This window comes from Chelmon rostratus, chromosome 16, assembly GCF_017976325.1.
Source record: "Chelmon rostratus isolate fCheRos1 chromosome 16, fCheRos1.pri, whole genome shotgun sequence".
NCBI lineage: Eukaryota > Metazoa > Chordata > Actinopteri > Chaetodontiformes > Chaetodontidae > Chelmon > Chelmon rostratus.
In genome coordinates, this window is record NC_055673.1 from 13263450 (window position 1) to 13283100 (window position 19651).

The 19651-nt window shown below is 41.8% G+C and overlaps 3 protein-coding genes across 5 annotated transcripts; 1 reads left to right on the forward strand and 2 right to left on the reverse strand.

The window, feature by feature from the left end:
- Nucleotides 1-2992: 2992 nt before the first annotated feature.
- pex1 (peroxisomal biogenesis factor 1) lies at nucleotides 2993-15013 on the reverse strand. 2 transcript variants are annotated; one of them, XM_041955399.1, is made up of 24 exons: nucleotides 14828-15013; nucleotides 13726-13866; nucleotides 13476-13559; nucleotides 12853-12967; nucleotides 11869-12560; nucleotides 11608-11727; nucleotides 11338-11458; nucleotides 11057-11163; nucleotides 10835-10920; nucleotides 10625-10757; nucleotides 10318-10414; nucleotides 10062-10232; nucleotides 9807-9961; nucleotides 9530-9716; nucleotides 9270-9436; nucleotides 8069-8203; nucleotides 7900-7964; nucleotides 7599-7741; nucleotides 7108-7211; nucleotides 5393-5569; nucleotides 4732-4974; nucleotides 4177-4371; nucleotides 3868-3998; nucleotides 2993-3319 (listed from the first exon to the last, which is right to left on the reverse strand). In XM_041955399.1, exons 1-24 carry the CDS (start codon nucleotides 14933-14935, stop codon nucleotides 3235-3237), a joined length of 3762 nt encoding a protein of 1253 aa, XP_041811333.1. In that variant the 5' UTR covers nucleotides 14936-15013; the 3' UTR covers nucleotides 2993-3234. The 2 variants fall into 2 exon arrangements, with proteins under 2 accessions (XP_041811333.1, XP_041811332.1); XM_041955398.1 differs by having other exon boundaries at nucleotides 13726-13872.
- Nucleotides 15014-15169: 156 nt separating this feature from the next.
- On the forward strand, nucleotides 15170-16990 carry rbm48 (RNA binding motif protein 48). 2 transcript variants are annotated; one of them, XM_041955546.1, is made up of 5 exons: nucleotides 15170-15305; nucleotides 15492-15682; nucleotides 15775-15920; nucleotides 16119-16675; nucleotides 16765-16990. In XM_041955546.1, the coding sequence occupies exons 1-5, from the start codon at nucleotides 15177-15179 to the stop codon at nucleotides 16825-16827; spliced, it is 1086 nt and encodes a 361-aa protein (XP_041811480.1). In that variant the 5' UTR covers nucleotides 15170-15176; the 3' UTR covers nucleotides 16828-16990. The 2 variants fall into 2 exon arrangements, with proteins under 2 accessions (XP_041811480.1, XP_041811481.1); XM_041955547.1 differs by having other exon boundaries at nucleotides 15176-15305; nucleotides 15535-15682.
- Nucleotides 16917-19648, reverse strand: efcab1 (EF-hand calcium binding domain 1). Its single transcript, XM_041955548.1, has 7 exons — nucleotides 18821-19648; nucleotides 18228-18412; nucleotides 17892-18050; nucleotides 17649-17753; nucleotides 17418-17569; nucleotides 17173-17277; nucleotides 16917-17063 (listed from the first exon to the last, which is right to left on the reverse strand). The coding sequence occupies exons 2-7, from the start codon at nucleotides 18301-18303 to the stop codon at nucleotides 17013-17015; spliced, it is 648 nt and encodes a 215-aa protein (XP_041811482.1). The 5' UTR covers nucleotides 18304-18412; nucleotides 18821-19648; the 3' UTR covers nucleotides 16917-17012.
- Nucleotides 19649-19651: the final 3 nt, after the last annotated feature.

The window sequence follows — 19651 nt, forward strand, 5'->3', positions numbered from 1 at the left end:
TCTGCATCACTGAAAAACTGCTGAAGATTAGAGGTGATCCAGTTTTTTTTTGTAGCACTAACTGCCACAAGCTGTAAGGAGACAAAACCATTTTTTGTCAAAAAAAAAAGTGCTTATCAAATATTATGTGAACTGCTGAAATTCTTTACCCAGAACTTGTGCTCGTCTTCTAATCATTCTAAAGAACAGGGGTGTGGGTATTTCTCAAATGCCTTACTGTTTTTGCAGCTTTTATCATATTGCTGCACACTAGGAAACATTCCTGTCAAGAAGAAACAAAACCTAACAGAGCTAAAACGGTCCCACAGTCACCTGTCATCGCTGCCTCACTCATTTTTTAAAAACATATACGTTTTAGTCAAGCCCCAGCATGGCATTTTCTTTTTTTGATGTCCTCTTTATGTCACTAAACCACCCTCATCTCGCCTCTTATTCCCACTTCATCACACACATGAAAAACTTTTGTTCTATTTTGGTGAAAAGCAGTCTCAGCAAGTGAACATGTCACACGCAGGTCTTTTGTTCTCCTCTGCGTCGCTCAGGATCTAATTCTGGTGAAGGCTGACACCTCTTGATGTCGTAAAATGGACGGGTACTTTGTTGTAAACCGGAGCCCGTGAATCACTCGGGATGGCTTTGAACAGCAAGAGCGCCGCTGAGGAGGGGGAAGGTGATGAAGAAGAGACTTTGCCTCAGGTGTCTGTTTTTGGGCTGCGAGGTTCGCTCCTCTAATTGTTCCTGAGTTAGACGAAAGTCACCATATGTTCGGGGGCTTTGATACCGAAGATATGTGGGGGGGAATGAAAGCTGGATGATGATGTACGGAGGACCACAGGAGATATCTTTGTGATGCATCAATAAATCTTTTGGATTTCCCCACTGCCGGCCCACCCGAGGCTGCACCAGAAGAAACAGCATGACTGTCCTCCAACCAGGTGACCTTAAGGGGTCAACACTCTCCCAGTGGGTGCTGCTCTCTCCTGTGTGACCTCCCTGGAGACAGAAATGCTTCTCGTCTAAGTCATAGATGTCATTTTTGTTTCTGCTTCTTCTCTGTTTGTGCATCTTAAAAGAATTTCCTGAAATAACAGTTCCTCATGTTTGTCTCTGCACAGGTGTGTGAGGAACGAGTGACAGTGATACATCGATTAAGGAGGAGAGGGAAAAATGTCTCCCATTGGGCCATTTTTTTCATGCTGCATTGTGTGGGATTGACACAGGACTAATGCGAGCCAAATCCAGCCCAGCCCGTCTATATTTACCAGCGCAGAACCTGCCAGTGCCAGTGTGTGTAGGATGACAGCAGGCAGAACGCTTCAGTAGGAAAATATTGTCAAGGTGGCTCGCTGCAGCAGCCAAGGAACAGGCTGAAGACTGCTGCTGCAAACTCAGGTAAGACTCTCTGCTGTTTAAGATGCCCCAGGACCCTTCAGTCGAGATACAGGACCTGCAGAAAGTTTCTGCTAGAGAGGTTTAAACCAGGAGAGATTTAAAATCTGTTCAAAGTTGCTTCTTTTCTTTCACCTTGCCAGTAAATTCCTGCTGAGGGTAGGGCACATGCAATCTTTGAAGTTTCTTTGTTTCCTCTAAAATCTGGGTTAATTTATTGTTTCATTCTTAATTAAACATTGTGGTTGATCAAAAAGCTTTTTAGCTTTTAGAGGCGTGTTGATCTAGGACTTTTAGAGCACTTCAACTGGCTTTAAAGGCAGCCAGGTTAACATTTAATAAGTCAGCCCAAGTTAAGTTTTTAAAGTCTGTGAAGAGCTTTATCATCTTTATGGGATTTATTCATAATGTCATTAAATATCACCTGACTGGATCTTTTAACTGCTGCTCACTGGACAACAGTACAGTTTATATTTAATACTGATGAAGATATTAACATGGTGCTTTAAGTTAGTGAAAATGAGATGGAGTAAAGATTTTCTCCGTTGTGGTATTTTGCTCACTGACATGAATTCGTAACTCCACTAGTAACTGTAAAGATTAAACCTTAAATCAAAATATGAAGGCAAACATTTGTCCAGTTCTAACATTTACTCCCTTTTTCTCTATTTACACCCAGAGACTCCAATAACTCTAACTGCTATACTAACCATAGCATAATATATAGCATATAACTATAACTATACTAACTAACTCTAACTAACTATATATATATGTGTATATATATGTATATGTATGTATATATACATATATATATACATATATGTATATATATACATACATACATACATATATATGTATATATATACATACATATATACGTATATATATATATATATGTATATATATACGTATATATATACGTATATATATGTGTATATATATATGTGTGTGTGTGTGTGTGTGTGTGTGTGTGTGTGTGTGTGTGTATGTGAAGTCATTAAAATTGAGACTGGTGCCCCTTAAATTCAGAATGTTTGTTAGTCTGTTAGTCCAAGAGGTTTAATCAGCAGCGTGAGTTATATCACTGATATTATACAGAATAACTGCATTAAACTAGTTTAGAGTGTCCGGACCTCAGTAAATCTAATTATAAAGGCTCCTCACACTCATAGCACACCCACACAGGTGTTTTCGCTTTGTCCAATTAGACCTCTTCTCTGTTCTGTGGGAGGCGTGTACACACTGAGCTGCATCTCAACTTAACTTACACCTTAACCTTCCTCATTAGTTACTGAAGTTCAGGGACCTCATGTTATATCCAGCACAGCTCCACCCAACGTCAACCTGAGCAGACGCCTCATTAGAATGACTGAAAACACCTGTCTGACTGTGCAGGACCTTTAAGTAATTCAATACTTCTCGCTAAGATAGCAAACCAAAACATTGTTTAAAGTCAAGCTAAGTCTGAAAAAACAAAGATTTGGTCTGAGCTCACTAAGCTCAAGTTTAGATAAGGTCATAAAATTAAGAAAAATGTGTTTTCTCCATCCAGTGGCTGTAAACAGAAAATAATGTAATGCAGGCAAGAGTTGTAGAAAGATTTAATGTTTAATTTGAACAATTAGATAATTTATACTTATTATACATATGTACAGTAATTACATTTAAAGTAGATAAATGTCTCATTCAAGTCAGTAGGAAGCATTTAAACAAAGGTTAGATTAATTTACATTGTTTTGTAACTGTTAAACTCTCCTGTTTGTTTGTCTTTATTATGCATCACAGCTTTTATTAACTGACATCAAATTAACAGATTAGCTGCGTCAAACTCAACATGTCTGATCAAGCTAAAGTCACGCGTTGTCCAGGTTTGAATGTGACTGATTGAAGAGGTTTTCCGTCTCCTGCACCGCCGAACGCTTCATACCTGACATTAACAAAAAAAGATGCATTAAAATTACAGTTTATTTTTCATGTCATATCTAAACCAGTTAAAATTCACCATAAGACACCAAACACCAGAGTTGATAGACTGATCTAACGCAAAGAAACATCGACAAAATTTTTTGTTTTTATCAACTTTTATCAAGATATTTATTCCTTCGCTTGACACATGAGAGATGAGTCAACAGCTATATATGGATGATGCAATGGTGCAATTTCTCTGCTCCAGCTCAGCTATAATTCTAGTGAATTCACAAAATACACAACAAAGTAATTCAACTTGATGAAAAACGCTGGATACAGTGAGAATGATTATAATAATGATTCATATTCCTCTATTGCTGCTACCTGGCAACAGCTTTGAAACACCAATTTGTCAAATGTTTTTCATTTCCTGCTGTAGGTGAGACTCTAAATGGCTCATTATATGCTTGACAGATTTCATAACCAGCTGAAACTATTAAAGACATAATCTTTTTTTTTTTGTTGTTGTTGTTGCAGTGCAGTCCAGTCTGGTGTCCTCATACTCACAGCTTTGTGTATCTGTTCCAGTCGGCTCTGCTGAGAGACGGTCTGGTCAGAGCCAGGGCGGAGTTCACGTGAGCCGGACGCAGCAGCAGGCCCGGCTGGCTGGAGGCTGAATGCACCCGGACACAGTCCTCCTACGCACACACACAGTAGCTTGCATAAGAATCTCACAACACTGGTTGATACAGTAGCCATGGGTATAGTAGTGCAGGACTAAAGGCTGCAGTGTTGAACGGATTCTTATAGAAAGCACCAGAACAGAAACAAAACAACCAGAATACAACATCACGTAGATGTTTTCCTATCACCTACGTTGGCTCTCCTGCAGTTGTTCTTGATGTTATTAACGTCTTGTTGTAGACTCTCCAGCTGCTCCGGGCCGAGCTCTTCATACCCGCTCTGGAGCGAGGGCATGTAAGCGGGTGGGAGTGAGCTGCCAGGGTCGCGGACAGATGCCCTTGCAAAGTCATGGGTCATGGAGTTGGGTCCAGAGACGCACTGCGAGTTCTGTCAAGGGAGGCAGAGGAGAGAAAATGGACAGATGCAAAAGTCATGAGAGAATTGAGCACTGAATCGCACCACTGTATTTAGAACAGCATAATTACGCAGATCTGTGTCAATATAGTATCGTAATGCATATTAATGTGACTACAGAAGACTGAAGTCAGCACATGTTGTGTAAATGTTCAGTTTACGCTGCAACACTGCATCACAAAAGTTTGTACAGAGATCTCAGAGCCAATATGATAATATTACTCTAATATTTTTAAGTATTATCTTTAGAAGCGGATCAATCCAGTTCCTAACCATCCTTAGTAAAGTCAAGAATTTGCTGCAAATTGAATCATAAATTACTGAAGAGCTCACCAGTCCTGAAATCGGTGAATTCCCCAACTCTGACTCATAGGAGCTGCCAAAGTAGAGCCTCCAGACGTTCGAACGATGATGTTCGTCTTCTACCTGTAGGTCGCTGGGGTCCAGGAGAACCATGGAGTGGTCCATCCCCACGCCTGGGTCCCCATCCCCCACTGAATCATCTGAGCCGCTGCAGTTGTTCGGGAAGATCATGGAGGACAGGCTCATGTCGCTTTCTGAGCCAGAGGTCAGCTCCTGATTATCACCCACAAACAGAGGGTTTAGTGTCAAAAAAAACAAATGAACACGCATAGTGGCTTGACTGTGTTACTGCAGTTTACGACAGCTTAGATTTATGATCACTCTGCCTCCGGTAGCTGTTGAACTTATTAAATCATATCCTTGTAGCCATGGTGGGGGATAATTTGAATTGTGTTATAAACTGATAATGGAATAACAAGTAGAGCAGCTCACACATGCTGAGATGCATACAAAACTTCTCATTTAATTAGCCCTGGGGGACAACAAAAAAAACTATGCTTGGCTGCTTCATAAATAATTTAAAAATGGACTGGCCAGCAGTCCCCTGCCTTCCTGCTTTTTAGCCCAAGGCAAGCCCACCTCAACCAAATGAGCTCTTTAGTGACTTGTCTTGTGAGTACAGTAGGCGTACATGCGGCGTGCTGGAGCCCAGGCTGTTGTGGACGGCCTCCAGCTGGGCGTTGTAGAGCAGGGCCTTCAGGTCCGCTCCGGTGAACTGCTCGGTCGCCGCTGCCAGCTGCTCCAGGTCCACATCGGCAGCCAGGGCGAGGCCGGCGCTCAGAGCCTTCAGGATCTCCACGCGAGCCTCCTGGAAATGTGACACAAGAGGAAATAGTTTGTCAACAGCTGACTTGAGTCATCACTGAACATTCATTTCGTTATGGAAAGATGACCTGACTTCCAAACAGCATGCAGTTAAAGATAATACATTCCTTTCATATTTCAAGCGAGATTGCTTTTTATTTCCATCTTTTGCAGTTTTAAAATAACAAAACTGGAAAAAGACCTGAAGCACAGGTCAAGTGCCCTTTGATCACCGTGCATGGTCGGTACTTCCTAACATCTCCACTGGCTAAGACTCTTTCGGTTCTTGTTTGGGGGATATTTGCCCACTCTTCCTTACAAAAGGCTTCTAGTTCTATGAGATTATTGGACCATCTTGCATGCACTGCTCCTTAGAGGTCCAGCTACATATTTCAATGATGTTTAGGTCAGACTGCAAAAGCCTTCAGCTTGTGCCTCTTGAGGTCCAGGTGTGTTTAGGATCATTATTCTGTTGTAGAAGCCATCCTCTTTTCACCTTTGTCTTTTTGCAGACATTGTGATGTTTAATTACAGAATTTGCCGGTATTTCATTGAATCCATTCTTCCCTCCGCCCGTGAAATGTTCCCCCTGCCACTGGCTGCAACACAAGCATGATCGATCCACCCTGTGCTTAACAGTTGATGAGATGTTCTTTTCATGACATTCTGCATCCTTTTTTCTCCTAACAGACCTTTGCTAATTGCACCCAGAGAGTTCTATACTAACTTCATCAGTCCACGGTTTTCATTTTCAAAATGCATCAGGCTTGTTCAGATGTTCCTTTGCAAACATCAGGATGCAGAAAAGGTTTTCTTCTGATGACTCTTCCATGAAGCTCATATTTGTGTGAGTGAACCCCCCTCCACAGTCTGCTAAATCTACTTGAAGATCTTTTGCAGTCAAATGGGGAGTTTGATTTGCCTTTCTAGCAATCCTACGAGCAGTTCTTTTTAACGCCTTCCTGGTCTTTCAGACCTCAACTTGACCTCCATTGTTCCTGCTAACTGCTATTTCTTAATTACATTATGAACTGAGGGAACAGCTACATGAAAACACTTTGCTATCTTCTTATAGCCTTCTGCTGCTTGGTGGGCATTAATTATTTCAATTTCAGAGTGCTATGCAGCTGCTTAGGGAAACCCATGGCTGCTGATTGCTGGGATGAGGTTTGAGGAGCCAGAGTATTTATACAGCTTTGAAATTTGCATCACTTGGCCTTTCCTAATGATATTGTGAAGAAGCCATAGACCTAACAGGCTGATTGATGTCGGAAACCTTGGTAAAAGTTATCTGAGAGCTCAAATCTCTTGGGATGCCCAAACTTTTGCATTGTGCTTCTATCCTTTTTTCCACTCTAAAATTGTTCAAAACAAAAATATCACACTGATCCTGCTTAAAATGTAGAAGAGAATGTTTCATCTTTAACTTTTTTTTAACTTTAACATTTTGGAGATCAGTCCATCTCCTACTCCCTTAACTGTTCACAATAACATAAATTGTGTATTGAAAGTGTATTAAAAGTGTTACAAAAATGAACAGACCAGGTCAGGAGGGGGGCAGTAGAGAGATTTGTCCAGTCGTCCAGGTCTCAGCAGGGCCGGGTCAATCAGATCTGGACGGCTGGTGGCTGCGAGCACATACACACCTACAAATGCAAACATGAAGGATTGTTGTCTATTTGAATCAAATGAATAATTTGTCATTTTAAAAATACCTAGAAGGGTATTCATTTCCTTGGATGAGTGGATAGACGACACTTTATGTCTGTCCAGTGAATATGAAGCTGGAGGCAGGAGATGGTTAGCTTAGCTTAGCATAAAGAGTGGAAGCAGGGGGAAACAGCTAGCTTGGCATTCTCAACTGCCTTCTTGTTATCTCTTCAACAAGAAAGCAAAGTGCATTTCTCAAAATGTCTGATGTTCTTTTGAAACATGGCTGCAGCACTGATTGGAAAATGTGTCTGCAGCTCTTTAAAGTGAATTTTCTCAGTAAACAGGACACATAATATGTGGTATACTGCTGTGTGACCTACCCTGCAGCCCCTCCACCCCGTCCAGCTGGGTGAGAAGCTGGTTGACCACACGGTCAGTGACACCCGTGCTGTCGTGGCCCCTCCTGGGGGCCAGCGAGTCAAACTCATCAAAGAACAGGATGCACGGCTTGGCAGCGTGCGCCCTGCAGCAAACAGAGGGAAGGGCTTTATTACATCTCCGTGAATGGATGTTAGTGGAGGTTAGAATTGCTATGAATATTTAATGTCACTCATTAAAACTACCAACTATAAAGGTTTGCTGGAGTTATAAGAAAGTAACTTAGTGTGGATCTTCACTAACCTCTGGAAGACATCGCGGACTCCCTGCTCACTAGCTCCAATGTACTTACTCAGAAGTTCAGGTCCCTAGAGAGAGGTAAAAGTCCTGCGTCACTGAGGATACAGGCTGCTCTGATTAAGAAAGAAACAGTCCTCTTCTTTTTGACTAGCAGATCCAAAGCCCAGCCTACCTTGATGCTGATGAAGTTCATACCACTGTCTTTGGCCACCGCTCTAGCCAGCAGGGTCTTCCCTGTACCGGGAGCTCCATACAACAATATTCCTGAGCGATGGCGGATAGGAAGGTTGGAGAACAGGATGGGATACTGCAACACACCACAGACCGACAATCAATTATTAAGAAACTACATTTTTTTGTATTTCTGTTAATATGTGTGAAAAAGGTCCTTACATCCACCGCTATTGAACGTGAAGTAAGAAAATATGTAAAAAACAGAAGCTGTATGAGGCTTTTTGTCCTAAAAGTTTTATCATTATACCATGAAGTCAACAGAGTTCAACCAGGAGCAAATTAAAACACTGAACAGTTAACATGAAAAATTTCATCACTAACTTTGAGGTATGTACTACACAAAGTCCACTTTCTTCTTAAACGGACAGTTTTAAGAGATATAAGACTCGTTCATAACGGTGTTTGTGTACTCTGCCCTGAAGGCCTCAATTTCCAGGACGTGCTCATGAGTTTGGAACAAAACAATAGCAGCTCAGAGATTGAAGAGCGCTGGCAGCTTCAGAAATTACATTATAAAAATAGATCAAATCAAAGGCTCCAATCACCGGATAACCCACTGCGTTTTCTAATAACGGTACTATGGCGCGTGTACAAGAAGTGGAAGTAACAAAAACGTAATCATAAAAAAACCTTGAAATTGTGTTGGAACTTGAAAATTTGCTTTTAAATTGGAAATGATCCGCTGAATACAACAACAAATACATTAAAGTCAGGTTAATTAGCTAAACACAAACCCAATTTCATCCTTTATCACTTTCTATCCTAAAAACAAGGAAACTGTTCTGATGTTAATGTTTGAAACTGAATGAAGGACATGAAAATGATCAATTCAGTGGCTTTGAAATTGAAAGTGGTGAAGATGATATTCCATGTGACTTTGAATTTAATCAAATAAAGTTGTTTCCATTAGTATTCATCCCTTTGATTGCTATCATTTGTCTTGAGACTATTAACAGCTTTACAAAAAAACAATAGTAATCATGGCATTAAAGTGAAAACTTGTGATAAATGATAAATGTTCTGTCATCACATTCACTTTTAGTATTTAATTCCATGACTTTCGTTCCTCCTGTGTGGCACAGTAGTGCTTCCATCTGACTGAAAACACGCCTGTTCATCTTGTGATGAGTCACACTGACCTTAGCAGGGAGTAGTATAGTGTCCATTAGCTGCTGTCGCACCTCCCTCAGACCCCCCACCCTCTCCAGCCCAACTCCACTTGGGGTGTGGAGGTCTACGCCCCACAGAGAGGGAGGCGTGAATCCCTTGAGAGCCTGCACGAAGTCCCTCCATGACAGACACACACCTGAGAGACACAGAGTACAATAAACTCGCATTAGCTTAACTACAAATAAACAACATAGATCTTTCTTATGAAAGCTCTTTAGAGTAGTGTCACCCTGGTCACTGTGTCCTCTTTGTACAGTGTTAGCGTGGACAGCCCGCTCCAACAGCAGTACTAGGTCTTGGGGCGTGTATCCCTCTGTTTCCTTGGCAACAGCTGCCAGGTCTAGAGTCTGTAAGGTCTCCTCAGACAGGCTGGATTTCTTGAGGATCAGATGGCGCAGGATTTCTGCTCTCTGAGCCTACAAACAATAGCAAACAACATAGCTGTTGGTTTCTTAAGTTTACCTTTACTACTGTGTGCATGTCTGTGTGTGTATTTGTGTACTGACCTGGTCTGGTGGCTGGATGTGCACAAAGCCCTGGATGAAGTGGGAGCCCTGCACCTCGGTGAGGGAGGGGTGGACGGAATGTTCACTCTGGCTGGTGATGATCAGACACACCAGGCTGGAATGAACCACCACCTCATCCACCACATCCTTCAAACCTGCAGCCATAACAAGCAAGAGGAATCAGCATCAAGGCCTGTAAATAGCAGCAGACATTACCCTACTTACACACGCATATAAAATAAAGTAATGGATTACTCTGTGCAATGTGCAGCTGCAGCAGCGCCTCAGGGCCATGCTCATGTTCTGGTGAGGTTGGTGCCCCAGTCATGTGGTCCAAATCATCAAGGAGGACAACTGAAGGCTGCCTCCACTCTGCCTGTTCAAAAATATCCTGCAACATCTGTCTCACTGTTTCTGCCCTTTTTCCTGAAAGTAAAAATAAAATTTCTCTAATAAATACACTGAACTCGTTTCCTTTAATTCGAAGTATGTTCATGGAGAATCTGTTAACCTTGTAGTTTTTTGCAGTCCACCACCTCCACATGTGCATCCAGATCTTCTTGAGCTTTTCCACAGAGGGCTCGGGACACAGTACTCTTTCCACTCCCCTGTGAGGAAACACAACAACACAGTATACAGCATGTTACATAGTATACTAAGAAATGTAATACTATTATGGATAAAAATGCAATAAAATACATAGATTCTTTGCAGTCTGTCTGACGAGTTCAGGCTGATATATATATTTTAATTTGTTCTCTGTCAAGTGTAGATATCTGTGTTGTGAGCAGTATTATTATGGTTATGTACAGTGATACCTTGGTACCAGTAATGAGTAGAGCTCCTCCTCGGAGACCCCGTCCAGTTGTACCAAGCTCTCGTGAGAGGGGACTACCCAGAAGGCTGTGGGAGATGAACTCGAATCCAGTCCTACTGAGCTCATCGATCCCACTGGGGACAGATGACAGAGTGAGAGTTATAGAGAGACTTGAAATTACATACAGGCTCACAAATAGCTGCATGCTTACCCGAGAACACTGAGAGAGGGCAGCTCTGGTTTGGGTGTTTCAGCTATAGATTTCACAGATGTCAGGGTCACTGGCTCTCTGTCTACCTGTAGTTGACACACAGTGGCAAGTGTGAGCTTTTGCACCACAGAGAGTTTGACAGATTTTGTGTTATCCATTATGCACAGAAGACCTGCGTGCAGCAATCTGTTTTATGGGGCTGCATGACATGCATGCTAATACCTGTATGTCTTCCTTCTGGATAACAGAGGGTGCTAGTAAAAACAGCTGGTCTGGAGGGTCGCTCTCTGCTTCTGGTTTCAGCACAGTTAAAGCGAACTCTAACTTTGCTATAAATAAGAAAAACGATGGCAGAACAGTTACTTTTATTGAAGCTGAAGGTACTACCATTTAACATGTTAATTATGTAATTTTTAAACTCTTTGGCATTCAGTATATTGGCAATTTTATCATACTGCCATCTGCGGATTTGTAAAATGACGAGTAAAAGAAGAATGAAGCACCATCAGTTCCATGTAAGATGATGTTGCCACATCGTGCAGTCAGACAGGCTAAAGGTTCATGACTCTGAGTGTGCAGCCAACCAAGGAAAGCTGTCCGGATCTCCTCATCATCCTCCTCAGGCTGAAGAGAAAATGCCAAAAATCAAATGGACATAAGGAAAAGGTAGGAAGAGGTAGATAAAGTCTAATGCAGTTTTGACCATTAAGCAAATTGACTAAAACATCTCTTAACACCACACTGTGACCACATATGGCTACTCCAGCACTTACCAGTGGTTTTAGTGGCTGTAGGTGAATAGAGGAGGCTACTTTGATGGTTGATTTGACTGGTTTAATTCTAACGGTTGAATGTGGGATGATATTCAACCTGATGGCCAAGGGCTGAGGGATCTGAAAAATCACAATCATATATAAGAGATATGGCATCATATAAAGAAGCAGTGGACTAAGCTACAGTAAACGTACATCTGTTATTAATCTTTGGTTAGAGGTTAAAGTGGATAAACAAATCCACTACAACTACATACTCACCCATACTCTTCCACGATGGATCTCTCCCTTGCTGTGACTTCTTTCCTTGCCTGCCAGATTCTCAGTACCATGGCAAACCACCCTGACCACCATGGCTTCCTCTTCTTTCAGCTCCTCTCGTCCATCCACAGTAGTGGCAGCTTTACTAACTCCTGCATTCTTCTTTTTCTCCATGGCCTGCTTGGCTCTGTCTCTCGCTTCTTTAGGGGAAGGAACTTTGGAGAGCAGGCCATAAGTCACTGGGGACTGACCTCCAGCTAGCCCAGCATTCGACACATGGCTCAGAGGAAAGAAGTGAATAACACCAGTTGCAACATTGCTTATAGTGCAAAGAGAGCCTGGAGGTGCACCACACACTCTGTAGACAGAGTCAGTGAGGAGGGCAGGGATGTCGGGTACAGGTGGTAGCTCTTTAACTGGGTCATAAGTACCCTTTATCACATAGCGTAGCAGGCTCTTCAGGTCAGCTATGCCACCCCACTGGTGGCTTTGAGGAATGGGGAACGTGTTCTCTAAAGACGGCCCTGAGGCGGTGGAATGATCCACATTCTGCCGTCTGTGAAAATGCTGCTTCTCGCTGGCTCTCACTGAAGAACCACTAAGGTTGCCAACTCCAGGGCGGCTCTTAGGAGAGACAACTAGTTCTGTGGACTGCTCCAGGCGACCATAGGGCACAGATGGCGAAATCGATGCTGCAAGAGTCAAAAATCAAGCTGTATTCATTAATACTGTCTGAATACAACCAATACATCAAATTTAAACAAAAGGAGTTAACAAATGTTAACTCAGCATAACCACACAATGTCTTAGGATAATAACATAACAGCCCATACAACTGTGGTTCAGAGCACTGACACAAACTGTACAGGCACCAGAGTGCACGTTTGGTATCCTTCTCTCCATTAATTTCTGAGATTGGAAGAAGCAGTTTTAACAGACTATTTGCTGCACACAAAAGACAATAATTATTGTATTAGCTCTAACCTATTTGGATGTAGATCACTGTGTGGCTGTCCACCCACACAGGAAACACAGCATCTTGGAAAACCACTCTGATCTGATCGAGCAGCTGCTGCTCCAGTGCGGCACTGTGGAGCTCCTGGGGGTTTGAGTCACAGAAAACAGATGATAAAATATTGTTTGATGTGTTTTTAGGTCACAGATCTACCCCTTGTGTATTCCTTTGCATTGGAGGGCAGGTTATTTAATTTATCGTAATAATACTTTTTGTACCGGCTGCAGCACACAGCTCATTCTATTTATTGTAGGTCATTTTTTTCCTGAATTTTATCCTCTCTGAGGAAGGTGGTTGTTTATTGATAAAGTTTGAAAATGCCCAGAGAGAAGAGGGAGTTATTGTTGGTTTGGACTCAAGGGCTTTGTGGCGTGATGGTGTTCTGCTGGTGTACACACTTTCAACTGACTTACTTTTATCAGAGTACATTATAACACAAGCAATTATTTTGAGTAAAATGTATTTTAAAGTAACAGTATGTTTACTTTAGTAAGATAAGATGCTGTAACTACCTGCCACTCGTACAGCGCCATCTTAAGTAAAATATTCCAGTACTCTATCAATCTTAGTGTAGGTCACTATGATCACCCACCAATATTTCCCAGTCATCAGATGACAGGGGCTCCACAAACACTTGATGCACTGATGAGACCTGGTGACATGGCCTCAGAAAACCCTGGGAGAAACCATACAACCAGTCAGGCAATACAAACATCTAATCAGTCTATACAGCTACTGAAACTTTCTTTAAGATGTCAAAAGACTGCCAGGACATGTAATTGTGGACTATTTGGATAGGAAACAGAGCTCAAAAGATCAAATTGCTGACTGTTGAGCTGTACCTGCTCTCCATCTTTCAGGCCCAGCTTTTCTCCCAGTTGTCGACAGAGCTCCACTGTATGGCTGTCCAGGCTGGAGGAGGATCTGCTGTGAGTCCAGCTGAGGAAAACTGGAGATCCATGGCCCCAGGACAACTCCAATGCCTGGTTCTGCATAAAGACACACAAAGTTATATTCCAGTACTCTTTTGATTACCTATGACACTTCTGTATCACAATCTTTTTTCTGCAAGCAAAAAAGGATCATTTACACTAAGCCATTTTACACAGCTTGGACTAACAATCACTAACAAGTTTGATTCCTGTCCTGTATAAAGATGTCAGACTGGAAGGTTGAGCCAATAATTATCCAGACCAACAGGCCAAACAGAAAACTTGAAATTGCATATAACAGTTGATTTATAAAGATGCTAATCGATCACACCGAAACAGGATATAGACCATGCAGTACTTTATTAGAAGGCACTGAAATTTACTCACTCCCCTGCTCCATCTGAAATATAAAGTTTTGTCACCACCAAGTGAGACTGCAAGGAAACTACTACAAGAATGGAATAAGAGGGAAAGACTAATTACCACACTGCTTGCATCTTTGAGAAGACAATGTACCATATGTTCTTACCGATTATTCATTACACGTCACTAATGGCTGAATTGTTATTAAACCCAAAGACAGACCACATGGATTAAATCTTACATTGCTGCTGCTAACAGCACACAACTCTTTCCTGTCAATTGGTGTTGACGGATGCATTTTTAAATGCCAGACATAGTTAACTGTATATCAAATCCTCTGATAGGTCTGTCAGAGGATGTCTTCAGCAAGACATGTGACGGTATCGTGTCACTAAAAACTTCATGCTAGTGAGCACGCTGACATAGCCTCAGTAACTTAGCGTTAATGTAAACAACGGGACCTAACTTTGGCTCGTATTGACAGAAACAATTACTGCATGTGAAGCTACACCAAACGCACAACAAACGCAAGACACACAAAAAAACAGACCAACACGGTTTGCTTGAGCGTCGTTCCACCAAACTAAATTTCCACTAATATTAGCTGACAACTGGATAGCTAATGTTAGCTAAGACAACTTAACGTTACCTCGTTCAGGGAGAGGTGCGATGTCAACTTCGAGGGCAGGTGAAGAAAACAGTTTTTTGTGTTGTTAAAAACAACAGTTACGGGTTGAATGCCCTGATTACTGAACATAATTTGCACATAGCCTGACTAGCTCTACAAGGCAAAATACGCTGCTAACGTTAAATTAGACATCAAACTCATCGTTGATCGATGTGCTCGGTGTGCCCAGCTAGACCAAAGCAGCTGATACAGAGTCAAACCAATTTTCAAAATAAGATTTTACAAATGGACACGCCAAAGATGCATGCGCATTTGAGGAGAAAGCGCTCTTATTTTGAAATGCCTCAAGCAGGAAAATCTATCCAGAAACATGGCGGCACCTATAAGCAACAATTCAGGATGTTGGGGCGTCCCAGAGGTTTATAGACACCACGAACAGCGTAAAGTGTGCATTTCTCGACCAAAATACAGAGAGGGAAGGAAAGCGAAAGCTGTTAAGGTACGAACATGCTAAATATCAGTAGGAACACACAATGTATCTCAAGCTATGAGACACTGTTACTCCTGTACATCTGCTGTAGCTAGTGAGCAAATGTCACGTACAGTATAGCTAGATAGACTATACAAATAGCCTACTGTTGCAAATACATTGTCGAGCAACTGTCATTATATTGTGCATCATCAGGTGTACACCATCAACTTAGAGTCTCGTTACCTGATGGTCCAAGGGGTCCCAGCCATTGGAGTGATGACAGAGCTGATCCAACTGTGTGCCCTGTACGGAGCTGTGGAGGAGTACAGGCCCCTGGACGAGTACCCTGCTGAGGAGTTCACGGAGGTCTACCTTGTCAAGTTCGAGAAACTCACCAGTGCCAGGTTCAGGATTGCACATATCCAGCTCATTATACTACTGCAATTGCAACGTTGAAAATACTTGCTGAATGTTTTTGCTGAAACGTCTGTTTCAGGGCAGCCAAAAGGCACATGGATGAGAAGAGTTTCTATGGTGGTGTGCTGCATGTGTGCTACGTCCCAGAATATGAGACAGTGCAGGACACCAGGCTAAAGCTGCAGGACAGGAGGAGATATGTGATCAGGGCTGTTCAGAATAAAGGTACACTTTGATGTCAAATATAGACTTACTCATGAAGAATACACATTTTATTGCACTCATTTTCAAATTGCTTATATGTTGTAGATGTTTTGTCTGTTCTTTTGTCAGTTTTATACCACAGTCCTGAAATACTTAATTAAAAATTAAACAACTCTTTGTTGAAACTGTCTTTTATTCTCTAATATTGTCGTTCCAAAGCAAGAGAAAAGGAACAGAAGGAGGCAGTAAACAAGGAGCCCACGTCAGCAGACACAGCCACCACATCAGAGACGACCATCACCAGAGATGATAAAACTTACGACAATGATAATACAGGGGAGACTTCAAACATCAGCCACTATTCAAGCTTTCCTCTTCTGCCTTTACCTCCCCATGAATATCATTACCACAGACATAAAAATCAGCATGGAACTATACAAACAGAGGACAAAATGGGGACATTACATGATGCCATCATTAACACAAAACAGCAGCCAGCACTGAGTTCAAGCTCCAGCCAAACCTCTTCAGACAGAGACAGAGGCACAGCACACAGACTGACCTCAAATCAGTCTTCAGTCAGATTTGTCCCACGGACCACACATCTGGAGAACAGGAAACGCAAGATGAAGGAGGCTGAGGAGCACTCGCTGACTGGTGTTACTACAAGCAATGAGCCATTTATTGGGCCAAAGCTACCAGAACCACCCAAACTAGACATGGAGGATGAGTCGCTCAACACAACAGTAAGCTTGATCAGGAACACAATGAAACAGGTAACCTGAAATCTAATGTCGTCAAGGAAATTCAGTGTAATGTTAATACCTTTATTTGTGTCAGTAAAATCAGTTGTCATGTTTCTTAGGTGGAATCAGTTCCTGACCCCAAACCAGTGGAGAAAAAGGTGAAACCACGTCGTCGGATTTGATCAAGTGAGCTGCGTTGATGCTGAACTTCATGCAGAAATTTCTGCTCCCATTTGGAAAATGAGCATTCAAAGTGTTTCTCTTGGCATCTTATTTTTATTTACAAAATATTGCATCACAGTGCAAACAGTTATTAACACTCTTATTAAAGACTACATAGTTGAAAATGCACATGGATGTGATTTCTTCATTGTTCCAGTTGTTCCTGAAATACATGCTGTTCAAATGCCTCAATACTCTGAAAATAGAAGAAAATAGTCTGTGAGATTAAGAATTGCTGACTTAACAATATAAATTTTATTTTTACATTTGAAAATTTTGATTTTTCAAATTTAGTTAGTGATTACCGTGGTGTCAGGGAGGCAGGTTCCAAAAGCCTCAAGCAATAGATTCTCCTCTCTCACTGCCTTTTCAAAGTCAGCAAAAGACAGTCTGCCATCATGGTCATGGTCCTACAAAAACAAACAACAATGTGCTGGGCTCGCTCTGGTGCATACAATCTAAAGTTTGGAGGTGATGCGGAGAGCATATGCAGAAGTAAATCAAGGTATAGACTTTTAAACCAATGGGCCAGCAGCATCCATCACCTCACCATCTTTTTGAGGGTGATCTCCACCAGGTCTTTAACTCCTTCATCTGGGTCCTCCTCTGTGGGCTGTCTGATGAGGCTGTTCTTCAGCATATGGAACATCTCCTCTCTGGAGATGTAGTTGTCAGCGTTCAAGTCATATACATGAAAGCAGTCTGAGCAGTGCAAAGAGGGGAGAATTATTATTTTGACAACAGCACATAACTCCGATTTTCATGTGGGTTGAAAGCTTACATTTGATTTTTTCATCCATGGTCCCTCGCAGGAAAACAGACATCCCCTCAATCCATTCTTTCATACTGATTAAGCTGTCGTTGTCTTTGTCAAATGTCCTGAAGACTGGAGGACAGATAATCAGGAGCATTCGGAACATGTCCAGGTTATCAAACAATCCAAATTCGCTGCATCTTTCCTGTCATCCAGTGCCAAGGCAAATATGTATTCTTTTCAAGTATCGATCAGCAACAGACAGAATACCTCCATCCATGATCATGTCGTCGGTCATGCCGAAGCTGTTGTGCAGTATGCTCCTGAACCTCCCTCTGTCCAGGCCGCTAGCTGCCCTGCTAGGAACAGTCGGCTCCCCCAAAAGCACGTTAAACTCTCGAATAAGGAACTCCACCTCTGTTTTATTGACTGAGATGATTGAAACAGTAGTTCTACTAGCTGTGTGACATTTTGAGTTTTTTGGTTGCAGTTACATAGTAGCTAGGTGGTAGCGTTAAGACAGTGAAACGTAGGCATACCGGAAGGTGCAACACAACATCTCAGCATGAGATAAACGCGTTAGAAAAGTTTAAACTGAATACTCACAGTGCTCCACTTGTTTTGAGATTGTCTCAGCCAGAGCTTGTATCAACTTTCTGTTCATAGCAGACATTTCCGACATTTTTAGAGGTGGGAAGCCGGACAGCCACTGCACGAGAACTCCGACAGGGGCGATGTTGACGTTTCGTCGTCATGGCAACCGCATAGTGTCGGATTCAAACTCATAACAACTGCGTGTAACAGATCATACAGTAATAAAGTTTGTGCAAATTCAAGTATGAATATGTAAAACACATTTTAAATCGTGACTACAACATTAGGGAGTTTGTTTTTTATGGGTTATAAATTATGCCTCTTTTTTCATCACTAACTGCATCTCTCATCTTTTGTCTCAGCTGCTAACTACAGGATAACTTGAATAGTGTCAGAAAACTGTAGCCTTCCCGCACTGATATAAATGGAGTAGGGAAAAAATAATAGAAACACGTCAGTATAGCGCCATTCAGTCCAACAGCACCACTTCGTACAGCTTTTCTCATGCTGCAGACCTGTAAACAGACTTGGATGTTTAAAATGGGTGGACTTCCCCTTTAATGATGCACTAGCACGTTACAAAAGGATAAAACAACAAAACGAACCTTCACTGTGTAAATGCACTTCTTGTTTAAATCCATGCTGGTCACTGTCTTGTTCGTAATCTGTCACTCAGACGCTCACTGATGCACAGCTTCAGCAGCTCCACAAACAGCTGTCCTGATACTCAGGACATGATTCATCTGTATCAGTGTGTCAAGTTGCACAGAAATGTTAGATCACCACATCCGGCTACAACCTTCAAAATATGAGTATTCATGCGAGAGTAAGTTGGTTTAACATGCTGCAAGCAGTTCACATGAAATTTGTTCTGCACAATCATTGATGGTGTCATTTTACAGGAAATATCTAACTGTGACCACATAACTGACTGGGCAAAGTTGGCAACTGGAACTAAAATTAAATTCCCAGAAATCCTAAAAATACTTCAAATTCATTGCCACTTAATTTGAAGTAAAAAAGTCATCTTAAAAGTTGCAAACAACATTAAAAATGATCAAATAAAAATACTGGAGGGAGCCATTATCTAATCAGTTTTCCCCACCGAGGGGTCCCTCTGCAAGTTAATTTGCTCCTCTTGTTCGTGCAAAAACATACATTAACAGTCTGACTCAAATGACTCAAGACTCAATAACCACCAATAACACTTTCAGTACATACAAGGTGTCTCGTCGAGATTTCCTTAAAGAACAGGTATTACCTTGCATAAGCACAGTATAGTAAAGGTTCTGGAGCTCCAATATCTGGCTTCAAATCAATAAAAAGAGATGCATTTGATGTGACCTCACATTTCAAGAGATTAATTATAAGGGTTAAGACGCAAAAAACAGTCTTACCTGGACTTTATTTTGGATGCCAAATACCTCTACTTCCGG